Source organism: Molothrus ater, chromosome 3 (genome assembly GCF_012460135.2).
Source record: "Molothrus ater isolate BHLD 08-10-18 breed brown headed cowbird chromosome 3, BPBGC_Mater_1.1, whole genome shotgun sequence".
In the NCBI taxonomy this organism is placed as follows: domain Eukaryota; kingdom Metazoa; phylum Chordata; class Aves; order Passeriformes; family Icteridae; genus Molothrus; species Molothrus ater.
The window spans coordinates 55,348,869-55,362,808 of NC_050480.2; the positions used below are offsets into that span (position 1 = coordinate 55,348,869).

At 34.7% G+C, this 13,940-nt stretch overlaps 1 protein-coding gene across 1 annotated transcript in view; it reads left to right on the forward strand.

Annotated features, from left to right (window-relative positions):
* Nucleotides 1–13,940, forward strand: part of SYNE1 (spectrin repeat containing nuclear envelope protein 1) — a 288,350-nt gene that overhangs the window by 99,982 nt on the left and 174,428 nt on the right. Inside the window, 7 exon segments of the mRNA XM_054514453.1 lie at nucleotides 431–595; nucleotides 2,519–2,686; nucleotides 4,200–4,376; nucleotides 5,652–5,792; nucleotides 6,859–7,019; nucleotides 9,793–9,943; nucleotides 13,245–13,472. Of these exon segments, the coding sequence (XP_054370428.1) occupies nucleotides 431–595; nucleotides 2,519–2,686; nucleotides 4,200–4,376; nucleotides 5,652–5,792; nucleotides 6,859–7,019; nucleotides 9,793–9,943; nucleotides 13,245–13,472 (1,191 nt within the window).

A 13,940-nucleotide genomic window follows, 5' to 3' on the forward strand; every position in this document is an offset into this window, starting at 1 on the left:
TGTGGAAAAAAAGCAATTTAAATAGGAAAAAAAAATTATACTTTATATTGCATGAAATTATCTATTTGGGGAAGTCAGCAACTCAGATTTAAATTGCAACTAAGAAATATGGTGAATATATGGAAAATATACATGTGGTACCTGCCCTCTATCTATCTGTAAGTAAAAAGGTTTATGAGGGAAAAGTATTCCACTATTAACTAAAGAACTACTAATTAGTAGTGGAGTAAAGTGTGAAAGAAGTGCAAAATTCTAGCCATTGACTAAAACAGAATCTGATAGGGCTATGCAAATAGAAAAATACTCCATTTCTAGTGTTTCAAGCTAAAGTAGTACGTTTACACTACTAATCTTTGAAGTGATGCCATGAATGTCAGTTATTGAAGTATTTTGTATATTTGAAGAAAATATGTTTTGATTTTTTCTGTAGGAAATTAGGAAGCATATTCACAAGCATGGAGAAAATCACAGCTGGCTGAAATCTAGACTTGTTGTTTTGACCTCACTTTGTCCTGATTTGGAGGCCAAAGAGACAGAGGATGAGCTCTGTAAACTTTCCAGTGACTTCAAGAGACTTCTAGATTTGCTGGCTGAGGTACAGTATGACAGACACAAGAGCTCTCCACTTACAGTGTCACATGACATGACATCAACTGTGGCTTCACAAGCATAAGTTCCCTGCTGTGCTTTTTTAATTAAACTGCAACCCTTCAGCAGGGAAAAATTAATTTGTACTCCATGGGTAGCTAAGCACTGAGACTACCAGGCAAAAAAAAAAAAAGACGTTATTCTATTGGATCTTTTCTTCTTGCAGAATTGGGAAGTGTCATAGTAAATGTTTCTGCAATCAAAATGTCCATTTTTTAAGGTTTTTTTAAATCAGTTTGTAGTGAACATTGTCAAAACCATGATGTACATCAGCTAGTAGATATAAAATTTCACTTTAATCATGATTTATTTATTTTTTATGCTGAAATAAAGCACTGCTTTGGGGTTGTTTCTAGTCATTAAGGATGTATATCATGTCCTGAACTTGCAGAAAAAGGCTGCAGTTTTCTGAGCTCTGAATGAAAAGGAGATACTGTAACGGCAGAAATCATGGGAAATTTCTAACTCATAACAAGCAAAACCTTTCAGAAACACTGAAACCTTGAGTTCTGTGGGCTCTCAGGGAACTTACTGCTTCACAATTTATATAGTTAAAAGAAAAATCAGGTGAAACAGATTCTTGCACTTAAAAGGTTGAATAGACCTACTTAAAAGCAAAAAAAGAGTTCAGGAAAGAGAAAGAGTTCAGACTTCAGAATTTCACTGTTGATGTCAGCTCTTGTGGAGGCCTTATAGGGGTTTCAAATGTATAAAATTCCTATCTATTTATTGAAAGTTCTCTAAACTTCTGCAGGTGTGAAAGCTGTTTGGAAAGTTTGACAAGAAATGTAATTTCCACCTGACTGCAAAAAGCTTAATTTTCTTTTATTTTTAGTTTTTTGGGCGGTGATTTTTGGAGTTAAATCACTAGTTTTTTGTTTCCTCTAAAAGTCAGAACTAAATAAAAGTTAAGAAGAATAATTTAATGAGGGTAATAGAAGTAAATACTTGGTTTGAATCTAAAAGCATAAACTAAATGGCACTCTATATTATAGTTAAACAACTACTGATTCTTAGAAGTCAGAATACTATTTATAGAGCTTGTTAATCAGATGGATGAGACTGTTTAGGCAAGGACTGATACTGGGTATTGCCAGAGTTCAGCAATAGATTTGGAGACTAAAACCTAAACATTTATATAACAGGAAATTAAATGGCTTGAGTTCAAATGACTCTCCAAAGTAAAAAGGAAAGGAAAGAAACAGGAGAATGAAGGAAAAGGATCTAGAATTGTTTATGATTAAAACCCTAAAACACAGGAACTATATGAGGAACAGTGCCTGAGAGTCAGCTACGTGAGTTTAGCTGAATCACACAAATAAAGATGTTTCTGGTGTGTTTAATGGATACTCCTCTTTCTTTATGAAATGTTGCAAGCTGAGACTGGATACTGCAGCACATGCACATTGGGGTCCATGAAACCAGGGTAATTCAGTACTTCAGTGTATTTGTGATTGACCAAAACAATGCTGAAGACAGTCCAAATGGCAGCAAAATTTTTGTGTGTGTGTTGAGTAGTACAGGTGTTTTGGAATCTGGATCAGCCTGCAAGGATAAGGAAGGAGTGTGTGTTTTCTAAGTGATCACCAGTAAGTAACTGTCACAGATGTCACATAAGTAGCTATTTGTCATTTGACAGTGGAACAGGGAGTATGTTTGAACAAGAGACAGAGGTCTCCCCAGTCACATTTTAAGTCTAGAGACACTTTTTCAATGTAGAGTTAAAGGTGTCATAAATGCTGGAGATAAAAATGGTTTAAATTTAAAAAAATTTACTGTGCTTTTGAAAAGGTATTGCAAATCTAAATCTACCCTTAAAATATAGATGTGTCTTTCAACATGAAATACTTAAAGTTTTCTGTGATGTTAGATTGAAAATACCTTAGGTGCTGTTGGAGACTGTGTCCAGTACAAAGAAGAAGTTAAAAGTGCAATTGAAGAGTTAATCAACAACTCTAAGGAAGTCCAAGCAGAGGCTGAAAAGATCCTGGATACAGAAAGTTTATTACAAGCTCAGCAACTACTGCTTCATCATCAGGTAGGGCAATTACTCATGTCCATATCCAATTTTTTTAAAAGACCAATTTATGTAATTACAAAATTTTGTTATGTCCATTAATATAAGTCTTTATATTTAAACTTGAAAGAGTTATAAAGGAAACAGTCCTATATGGCCTAGAATTGGTTTCTTTTAGTGAAAAATGTTTTCAGTATCTTTTAAATATTAATTGTCTAGTTTTATTTCACATGGGGTTTTGGGACACAAAAACACAAAAAAAAAACTTCATTCACTTTAAATTTTGGGTGAGTGTACTCTGCAGATATGTAGACTCTCCCTCTTTTACCTTTTTATAGCTTGAGTTTCAGATTCAATCATGGTGAATTGGGCACAATTCTGGCTTTGGAAATTTCTCTATTTTAACAGTTTGATGTGGCCCCAACTCTAAATATTGGAGGGAAGGTGTTGCTCTAGCCTCATTTCCTTCTCTGGATAGCTATTTTTGTGACAGATGGGCCTCTATTCTGTAGAACAGGAGGTTTTTAATGCACTGATAATGGATCAAAACATTTACAGGCTACAATAATAATCAATGGTATGGCTTCCATACACCAAAAATCATGGCTTTTAAGGCCAAATATAGGAAAATAACTTTTTGAGTTGCTCAGAGCTAATGAGATTAGGAATCATTTACTGCCAATGTTTGGGTATTATTTCAGTTTTTTATATTGACATCTATTTCTGTGGAGTCAAACAGCTTAGTGTCTGACCAATGACTAAGTCTTACCTGTGTCTTATCTAAACTCTTTGGTACTTATAAGCACTATTGTATGTGTAAAGGTTTGTATTCATTCTTTAAATACTCCACATTCCTTACCCATTTTAGGAGAGGTAGTAGAAATAGTTAACTTCTCCTTGAGCTCTTTTCCTTGCAGTATGGAGTCTGCCAAGGCAGAAACAGATTTTGACACAGACCTGAAGGTACCCAGAGTAGAATTGAGCTAGCTGTGAGTTTACATAGCAAGGCTGGCTGGGTCAGACATGTTATAAAGGAGAGAGGATGCATTCTCAGGAGTTTCTGATAGTGCTGCAAATCAAAAAGACCTCCAGGACAGAGCTACACAAGCTAGCCACATCCTGCTGCTCTCTAAGAGGGCTGATATATTGCTTTGCTCAATCTGGGGCTCCAACCTGTGCCTCAGGAGTGCAGAGCAGACGTGGATTCAGTCGTGAGGAATACATGCGCCTGTGACTCCTGCCGTGGTTGCTCAACTGCTGCAGCTTCTGCTTTCTCAAATAGGTTTTGGATAAATGGCCACATTTTCACTCTTTTTCTCCATGCACATGCTACAAAAGGCAGCATTTGACATTTTGGAAGCTAGAGCATATACTTCATGAGTGTGTGACTCTCAAAAATACTTGCCCGTTTGCCCCTTTGTCTGTTACTCTCATTGCATACCCCTGCAAAAATAGAAAGGTGCTCCATCATTCCATTTTCCCAAAGGGGCTGAAAAGAAGTAAGTAATCATTCCTGTTGGATGAATCCTTTTAGCAAAGGACAAGGAGACTCCGTGCAAAAAGGCAAGATGTGCAAAAGCAGATTTCCCAAGCCAAGCGGCTGCAGATTGAAGGTGGACTGCCCAGCACAGTACGAGAGGATTTACAAAAATTAGAGGGAACATTGGAGAACATGCAGCAGACTATGGAGAAACGGGAAGAGCAACTGCAGGTGAGTCTTTTGCTCTTGGAAATAAGACCTCATGCTTACTTCTTCCTAATTTTCTTTTTTTAAACTTAGTAAAAGCCAATTTTTTTAATATCAAAAAACTGAGCTAATTTTCTCACCTCTGAATCTTGGTCCTCGGGGCTTTCATGATCAGTACCACTATGAAAACTTCTTGAAACTATATACCTCTTAAATAATAAAGAAATAGGATTCAGGCTAGAAGTGTTTAAAAGTCTCAACTATTCAGTCATAATAGTTAACAGTTTTAAATAATTTATCTGTGAATTTATTTTTTGATGTCTCTTTTCTGGTTACTGAAGATGGTATTGCTCTTTAGTTGAGTGTCCTTAGGCTGGATATTAGGTTTATAACACCTGATGTGCAAATATAATCCTCACAACTACTGTGTGAAATACATGCTGTGATCCTAAATTTAAAGAAGGAGAAAGTCACGGGGAATTCAAGTGGATTGCTTCAGCTTGTATAACTAATCATGGACTCAACTGGGATTAGAATTTATAGCTTCTTGCACCCATATCTGATTTGCTCTTTACATGTTTCTGAGCAGAATGTTAATCCAAATGGCCACTATTCCATGCAAATGTTTAAAGTCACCAAAATTATTTCCCATGAGAAAATATAAGATGAGAAACACAATCAATAAACCTCAAGTAACTTCTTAATTTAAGCACAAATTATTGAAACAAATTTTTTCTTTAAAAATTCCCATATGTAAAGTCTTAATCCGTGCTTCAGAATCGAGAAAATAATTGTTTAAGCTGTAGTAGTCCTTGTGACTGGTAATTAAATGCTGTAGGTTAATCATAATTCTGCATTATCAGAAAAGAGAAAATAGGTCCTTATGTGTGATTTTCCTGTGAGTAGGGATTTTCTTCTAACATTTTACTGTAATTTATTTCATTAAAGGAACTAAAAATCCTTTTGGTATTTTTTACTACTTGTCACCCTAAATGTCTACATGTATTACTTTAGATTTCTTACAGGACATAAGATTTAAATACTGCTGGCAACTTAGAGGATGGTGCTTTTTTTGCACAGCATAATATGAATCAACAAACATTTAAGGAAAAAGTTTTATTTGGTTTAGAAGAGTTTCATCTACTCACTGTTGAGTAGATGTCTTCTCAGGAAAATTATTTTATTTTATGTCAAGACTTTCTCTTTTTTTCCTTTTTCAGTAACGTACAAGGAAAATCTTGTTTTGTCTCCTTTGATCTCCTTGTGTTCCTTTTTTGGTTTTGTTTGTCTGTTTTTTAGGTCACAATAAATAAATGGGAGCAGTTTGAAAGAGACAAAGAAACAGTAGTAAAATATCTCAATCAAGCAAGCTCGGTACTTGAACGTATCTTAAACTTTAGCAGTTTAGAGAGCCTCTCCTCAGAACTGGATCAGACAAAGGTACTGAGTGTGTGAAATACAGGAACTGAGGTGTCTTTCTGCCTTGCCTGTTGACATGGGCTGAGTATATTGCCTTCAATCTTTGCATGGTTTCCCATTAATGCCCATGCAAATTGCATTACAGATGAGAGATCGCATAAACTTCCCAGAGGTAAAAAGTCATTTTGTGAAAAAACACAAAAGATATCTCAAAGTCTGCACCTGAAGCTTATAGTTAATATAAGCTATAGTTATCTATATTTATAGTTAAGATATCTGAAGCTGAAAGTTAATATCATTTTGAGGACTTCCCATTTTATGCTCAATAATCATCTATGCTGGTAATCCAGTGTTGAGCACTTGCAAGTCAACATTATTAGGGTGCACTTGGGCAAGGTTGTGTGGAATGTGACAAATAACACTCTTAAACCTGAGAAGAAAAAGGAAAGATGTCTACCCATCCCATGGAGAAGAGCCATAACATGCCATTTGTCCTTAGTAGCACAGAATTATCCCAGCCCATTTTATTTACTACTACAGAAGTAATAATTGTGCTTGTTTTTCCTAAGTGCCATGGTTTACACACCACTGTTAACCTTTGATGAAGCCAATAATAAATTATACCTACCTTGATTATGCTCAGCATAAATTTTTCTGGTGTGTGGGTTTAATGTTTGTGACAGAAAATAATTGCTAAATGAAGTGAAAATACAAAATATGAGGTGCTGCAAAATCCACTTGGTGAATGGTGAGATTGAAAAATTAAGTAAAGATGTATATTATCTTGTGCAATGCAAAAATAAATTACTTGAAGAGCTATAGAAGAAACTTTGATTTTTTGAGTTAAAAACTTGCACATAAAGCATCCCTTGATAAATTTAATTCAATCTAGTTTGCTCAAATGGACTTTTCTTAAATGTAATATAAAATTAACTTTCTTCAGAGATCGTTTTTATGTATTTACACATTCAGAATATACATGTAGGACACGGGTACTTTTTTCCAACCATAAACATTGAGGAAAAATACTTCTTGTGTAAATATATGAAACTCTATGGTTGTATTAATACGTATTGCATCCTTACAGGAACTTTCTAAACAAACTGAAGCAATGGCAGTACAGGCTGAGAATTTGGTGAAGAATTCCTCTGAGATACAGCTTGGTTCAAAGAACAAGCAGTCCCTTCAGCATCAGGCAAAATCAATCCAAGAACAAGTGAAAAAAATGGAAGTTACTCTTGAAGAAGAGTATGTTCTTAACAAGTCCTAATATTTATTCTTCCCTATAAGATTGTATCAGATTTCTAGACTACCTTGTCAGCATTTTGTGTTGTTTCATCAGCTCTGTCATTTACTGCTTTCTCTGGCATAGTAACCAAGCTGTGGTACCAAATATGTCAAAAGAGTGTGTGCAAACTAACAAATTGTTTTCTTTTAATTATATGTAGTTTATAAAGTTAGTTATATTTAACCTGCCACTTTAAGCCCCAGTCATCTGAAGAAGGGATAATTGAGCTCATTCTTGAGGTACTGGACTCTTTTGGAAAGAAACGTCTCTTTTGGAAAGAGTACTAGAGCAACACATTTGCCTCATTCTTCAGTATTCCACTTTCTCTATAGGAGTGTCAAGAAGTGCCTTCATCTTAGCTGAATGCCCAAATTGTATTTCACGGGCAATATCAAAGCTGCTTCTGCTGCCAAAAAAAGGCATAATTTTCCAGATTTTGTTTAAAAATGAAAGGTTCAAACTCCAAGGAAACCTTGATAAATATTTGTAGCTTTTTGTATTTTTAAAAAATTCTTCCCTTCTCCCAAGTGAGCAATTCAGTTATTGAACTTGTTACTCAAATTCATATTGTTGCTATTCTTATTTTATCCCTATACAGATACATTTGTATGTATGAATGAAATCAGTATTTTTGCATACACTAGATCTGATACACAAGTCATAGATACCTGTGCCATTTATATTTTATCTTACTGGAATTACTCTCTTGAATATTTTACTGTATAAGATTAAGCAGGTACCATCACATCGAACAGAATATGAGCAAAGGGCAATACCCAAACAATTGGGGTTTTTTCCTCATAATGACTACTATCATGCTAATCTGATTTTAGTTTAGTGCCGTTTTCTTCCTGATGTGAAAGAACAGTTATAAACCAGAATGACTAGCCTGTGCAGCAAATGGTGATCTGACCATTTATGTAATGCTTTCTCCAACATGAAGTGCTAGAGTGATTTGCAGTCAAATTCTACCATCTCTTGCTAAATACTTTACATATTATTTTCTCCACTGTAAGAGAGAAAACTAGTGTGATTTTTCAATCTTTGAAATTTAGCCTTCCAGCAATTAATATTTGCTTTTTAAATAAAATAATTTATTTATAAATGAAAGTCATCATTGATATACCCTTTCAGTGTAGATATGAAATAGGTTTTAGTTGAATGTATGGATTATACAGAATGTCTGTGGTAGTGTGACAGATCATAAAAAGCTAAATTCCTTCTGCAAAAGATGCAAATACATACAACTGTCTACAGGGTATCTACAGAAGTCATAGTAAGTATGTAAGAGTTATATTTTAACTTGAATCATCAATAAAAATCTTGGCCAAGTAATTTAAAGTGAAGTTATTCCAAACTCCTAAGTTACACAGTATGCCAGTGAACAGGAAAAGGAGAGAAAAGTTTGAGCAGCTCTCCACAGTCAGTTGCTGTAACAACTTAGCCCATTTGTCTTCCAAGGCAATCATGCAGGGCTGTGCAGTGTGTTTGGGGTTGCATTCTTTACTGTCTGTGGCTTTCTTAAAGAAACTCCAATGAAGGAATGCAACAGCAGTTGTGCCACTGATCTGGTCCCTGGATTCTGATTTCCAGCTGTATTTTCATAAGCTGGACTTGAGTGAAATATTTTTGCACATTGTTTTCCTACAAATAACTTGAATTTGCATACACTCTTATAAGTAAATGGCTGTTGACTTTTTTAAAAATTTTGAAAATAAATAAGAAAAAATAAAAAGGCCAACTTTTACATTTTTAGGCTACATCTTTTCTTAAAGCTTCCTCTAGCTTTAATGAAGGGGAGGGAAAGTTAAGAACTTTTTATGGTGGAATGGTTTTTAGGCTATATTTAGAATGAAAATATATTTTGAAATTTTGTAATATTCAAACTTTTATGATGAAACTAATATTTTCAGTGAAATAGAAAATGTGTGTTTTGCAAGCTGTGTGCAGGGCCTACATTAGCACTGGTTTCAATTACTTGGAAGGAGCAGAAACTTGTATACTGGAAGCTAATGCTGTTGGGCCTTGTATAATGGCCTTCTTGCTTGTGACAAAAATATAGGTGCTTTGGTTGCAATTCTCGACATAGAAAAATCAGTCATAATCTGTCTCTGTTTAACATACCTATAATATAAAACTACTAACTCTGAGGGAGTTGAGTCACATTTGTTGTTGATTCTTTGGCTTGATAGGAAATCATTGCCACAGCAAACATGAACTTCCTATAAGAGGTGGAGATTGCTGTTATAAAAAAGCAAGATCAATAAAGCAGTCAAGCCTTGGTGACTGTGTGTATGTCCACATTTCACTGGTTTTAATCATTCTGGTCTAGGGACTAAATTATGAACATTTATGCACTCAGTTATCTAAATATTTAGATTTCTGATGTAATCATCATTCCATATTATTTCATAGAAATTTCATCCTGTTGATTTTCCTTTTCCTTTCTCTTCCCACTATGATGAGATTCTTGTACAGCTGATGAATAAAGCTGTACTTTCTTTTACCTCTTGATGTCCCCTCAATTGCTTATGCATTGGTTTGACTTTTGGCACATGGTCTAATAGAGAACCATGTTTGAATGTTGATGCACAACTTGATCCTCTAAAATGAGAACTTTTTAAAATGACCGTCCCGTAGATTGAATAAGTTCCATTTTTATTTTAGCAAGAATATGGGCAGCTTCATTATATTAAACTGTTTATTCTCTCTAATTGATTTGGTTAATTTTAGTATTAAAAGCATGGAAATGGTGAAAAACAAGTGGGATCATTTTGGCAATAATTTTGAAACTCTGTCCAACTGGATAGCTGAACAAGAAAAAGAACTGGAAACTTTGGAAACATCATCATCTCCTTTGGACATACAGATCAGCCAAATCAAGGTGATTAGTTATGGTTATGTTTAGTATTAAAAGCCCATTTAGCTGTTATTTTGCCAGAGGCCAAATGAGAAAAGAGACATTTTACATGTTTCAAAAGTACCATGATGAAATGGTGGCAAATTTTATACATAAATATACCAAGCAGTAAGGTCTTATATAAACTAAAGGAAAATTCTTACAGGCTGCCTTCTCTTTAGTGTTGAGTTTACATATATGAAGTTTTATGTGTATGGTTAAAAACATAATTTATACCCTTCTTATTTTTTGAGTAATCTCAACAAAATAGCTACATAAATAAAAGTTGTTTTTCTTTTTTAAACATACAACTGCTAGTGGCTATAGAACTTGATTTTAATCTTGCAAGCTAAAGTGATAACTTGATTTATGTATCTTTTATGCTGAATTAATAAAGAAACTATTGCTCTTGGTAGCTTGAAAACCTACATAACATTTACTGTGATTGTATTTGCACTGTCTTCAGTTCCATGTACATTCCTGTAGTTACACAGTGGTTTAGTTTCAAATTGCTGACTGAGGTGCATATTGTCTCCAAGCATTTAATCTCAAGGGCTGACTTTGTATCCTTCCACAAATGGAAATGTACCTTCTCTGGAATGGCGTGTTTCTAAGGGTGCAGAGTTTTCCTATAGGCAGTGCACATTGCCATTTTCTTTTTTCTGTGACCTACTAATTCTTCAGGAGTTGCACAGGTGTGCAGCTGCTTCCAGACCAGCTTGACACTATTTCCAAAGGATCCTATTAGGCACTTGTTTCATGTGACAGAAGCAGTTTATCAACAGATTATCCTGTTCTTGATTTGTTCACAACTTTACAAAGACTAAATAAATAAAATCCCTTGACTTCATCATTGGATAACAAAACAATGTTTGAATTCTTCTTCAGCACCACAGCAATTCAAAACCAGTTTCCTTATGAAATAATATGTATGCACTTATTCCACTGGCATATATTATAGTGTTGTCCTGCTTTTCTATAATTAGTGGCCAGGATTCCAGTGTTTAAGACAGAAAATAAGTGCATCAAATAATGCTATTATTGCATTGCAGTGTGTCAGTTCTTGTCTGTATAAATGGAGCATTAAGTCCTACTAGCCTATTCCAACCAAATTCCCAGAAAGGTTGTTCCTCATTGTAGATGCAGATAAGCATTTTCAAGGGATTTTTACACTGCATTGAAAGTTTCTGAAAATTCCATCATAATTCTTACACATATAAGCACCATGGTCAGCAGGTGATGTTTGTGAACAGACATAAACCAGAAAATCCTTCACATAAGGCAGAGGGTACATCACTGTACCTCAGGTGAACAAACTAACGAGCTTTATGAGCTGTGTTATGTGACACGTGTCATCTCACCTCGATTGCATGGACATAGCCAGAGATCTGCTTCAGCGGCATTGCCTTGTGCCTGATTTTGAAGAGTTTGCTATGTTTTTTTCTCAGTTTCCTGATGAGCTACTCTGTTTCACAACAGTAATCAGCATACTTAGTATATAATTCCTACTGCACCATATTAGTAAGGAGCATTTCAACATAGGGCAAATGACAAAAAAATAGTGTGCTCCTTGACACCTTTGGCTGACCAGATAAAAAGCCTGGGGTCAGCTGAATGTAATTATCCTACATGGTAGTGGAAATACTCTGTCTTTGATGACGCTGATTGCAAAGCCCCAGTGACTTCAGCAGAGCCAGATTTTCACCTACACATTTCTCTGAAATTCCTCGTGGAACAAAATGACAGTTATCACAAGTAGTTGCCATTGGTGGCAGACTCAGTGCAAGTTTGAAAGCCTCAATTATCCACCTTCTTTTATGTAACTGAGTGAATTTAACAGAATAGCGTAGGAGTGAGAAAGCACTGCCTCATTTGTATCTGCTGCATTGTTAGATAATTTCAGCTTCAGGGCTGCAAATCCAGTATTTTTCCTCAGCAACATGTTCTTGTGCAAAAAAAGATACTTTATAATCCAAATTAATTCAGAATATATTGCGTAAAGAGAAACTATAAATTCTTATAGCACCACTTTTTTTTTCTGACAGTCACCCTGCTAATTTTTGACTGAATGTTGCAGCAAGCCACTCCCGAGCTTTATAATGGCTTTTTAAGAAAGAGACCATATTTTTATCACTATTGTATTAGAAGCTGGGCACTACCTATGCTTTGAGAGTGAATTTTCAAGAAAGTTTTTGGTTACTTTCATGTATATACATATTCTAACATTTTTTTTAATCTGAGAATGCTATTGCCTATGTCAATTACAAAGAACTCACTTTGATCTTTCAAATCTCTCCCAATGGGTGTTTTCCATTGCTTTTGAGAGCACCATGGACATGATATATCAGCAGTAATTAAAAAAAGCCCAAAACCTGTTGTGAAAAAAAGAGCTTAATTCCAAGTTCATTGGTGCCAACTGAATAAATAGCCACTGAATGAGAAACACTGTGAGTTTCTTTTTTGGATGATGTAGCTGCCAAGTTTGCCTCTAATTTTTAATAAGACAAGTACAAAATAATAGGAGACAGTTGCTGTTATGCAGCTGCTGAAATGTAAAGCTAGTGAAAGTTTTTCTTTATGCATTTACTAATTGAGGTGCAGGACAGATAAAAAAATTACCAAAAACCATTATCACCCTTGCTTCATGATTTCCTACTTATACTGCAGTGTGGTTCTTTATTTAATCTTCTGCCTAAGGGCACACTCACGCTAACTTATGATCTAATTAAATTTATCCTTTATTACACTGTAATATTTTAAATTAGAAAAGGAAAACCATCTCTACTGCTTTCTAATCATGGCACATTTTTTTGGTAAGTGCTTGAAAACCTATTAAACATAACTAACCAACTGTTAGGGTTCAGCTCCTTGACAATACTTTTTCAGTGACACAATCATGTTTTTCCATCTACTGTTTATTTTTAATCTTAAAGAGAATTGGGTACTACTTTGCTGTGACATAAGAGATGCTAAAATATGAACCATCATGTCTGCTTGAAAATATGCACCTCAGCCAATTCTAGTTGCTCTCATACCCACTGGTTTTAGGGCAGCCTATATTATAAACTTTGACAGAGAAAACCTTTTAAACCTTTTCAAAAAGGAGAGGTATTTGCAGGTCATATTAAAGACTTTGGTAACTAGTTATTTCAAGTGGTCAATGAACTCTTATGTAATTTTTTGATGAAGGATGTTTGTAGCATAGAGAAGAAAAAGGAATTGGAAAATATTGTTCTAATAATTAAAAACTTCGTTTGAATTTTTTTACTATTGCTTTACATTTTAGGTTATTAATAAAAAAATAGATGGTAAAATAACTGGAATCTCAAACCTAGAAGAGGAAGCCAAGTCTTTTTCCCAGTTTGTTACCTCTGGAGAACGTGCCCATATTAAAGCCAAACTGACTCAGGTCAAAAGGTATTGGGAAGAACTAAGAGATCGTGCACAGAGACTGGAAGGAACAATCACAGGGAATGCATCAGCACAGCAGAAATATGAAGAAAGTCTTAAACAGGTAGACTATGAAAAATCTAATGGATTATTTGCAGCAATTTATAGAATTACTCTATATTTTTCTAAAATTGACTGTAAAATGCATATTATACAGGATGGACTAAAATAAATAATTGGATTTTTAAGGTAATTGCAAGACCCAGATACATAAATTTGTGCTTTGAATTACCTAAAAGGCAGCCTCAGAAATGCAGTAAAATGTACGCACTTTATACAAAAACATAAAAAACATAAAAATGATGTTGTCTTCTTGAAAACCTATGTTGTTCTCCTGGATATTGCACTATTGAACCACATCCATACTTCTTATAAACACTTTTAACTTCATTCTTTGGTTGACAGAAGGTTGTAAAGAAAATAATTTAAATATTATTATTGCCCCAGCTGGGAGGAACTGAGCACTGTTAGCATCTTTTAACTTCAAAAGGCACTCAGCACTACAAAGGCTTAGGATATAAAATTCTCTTAG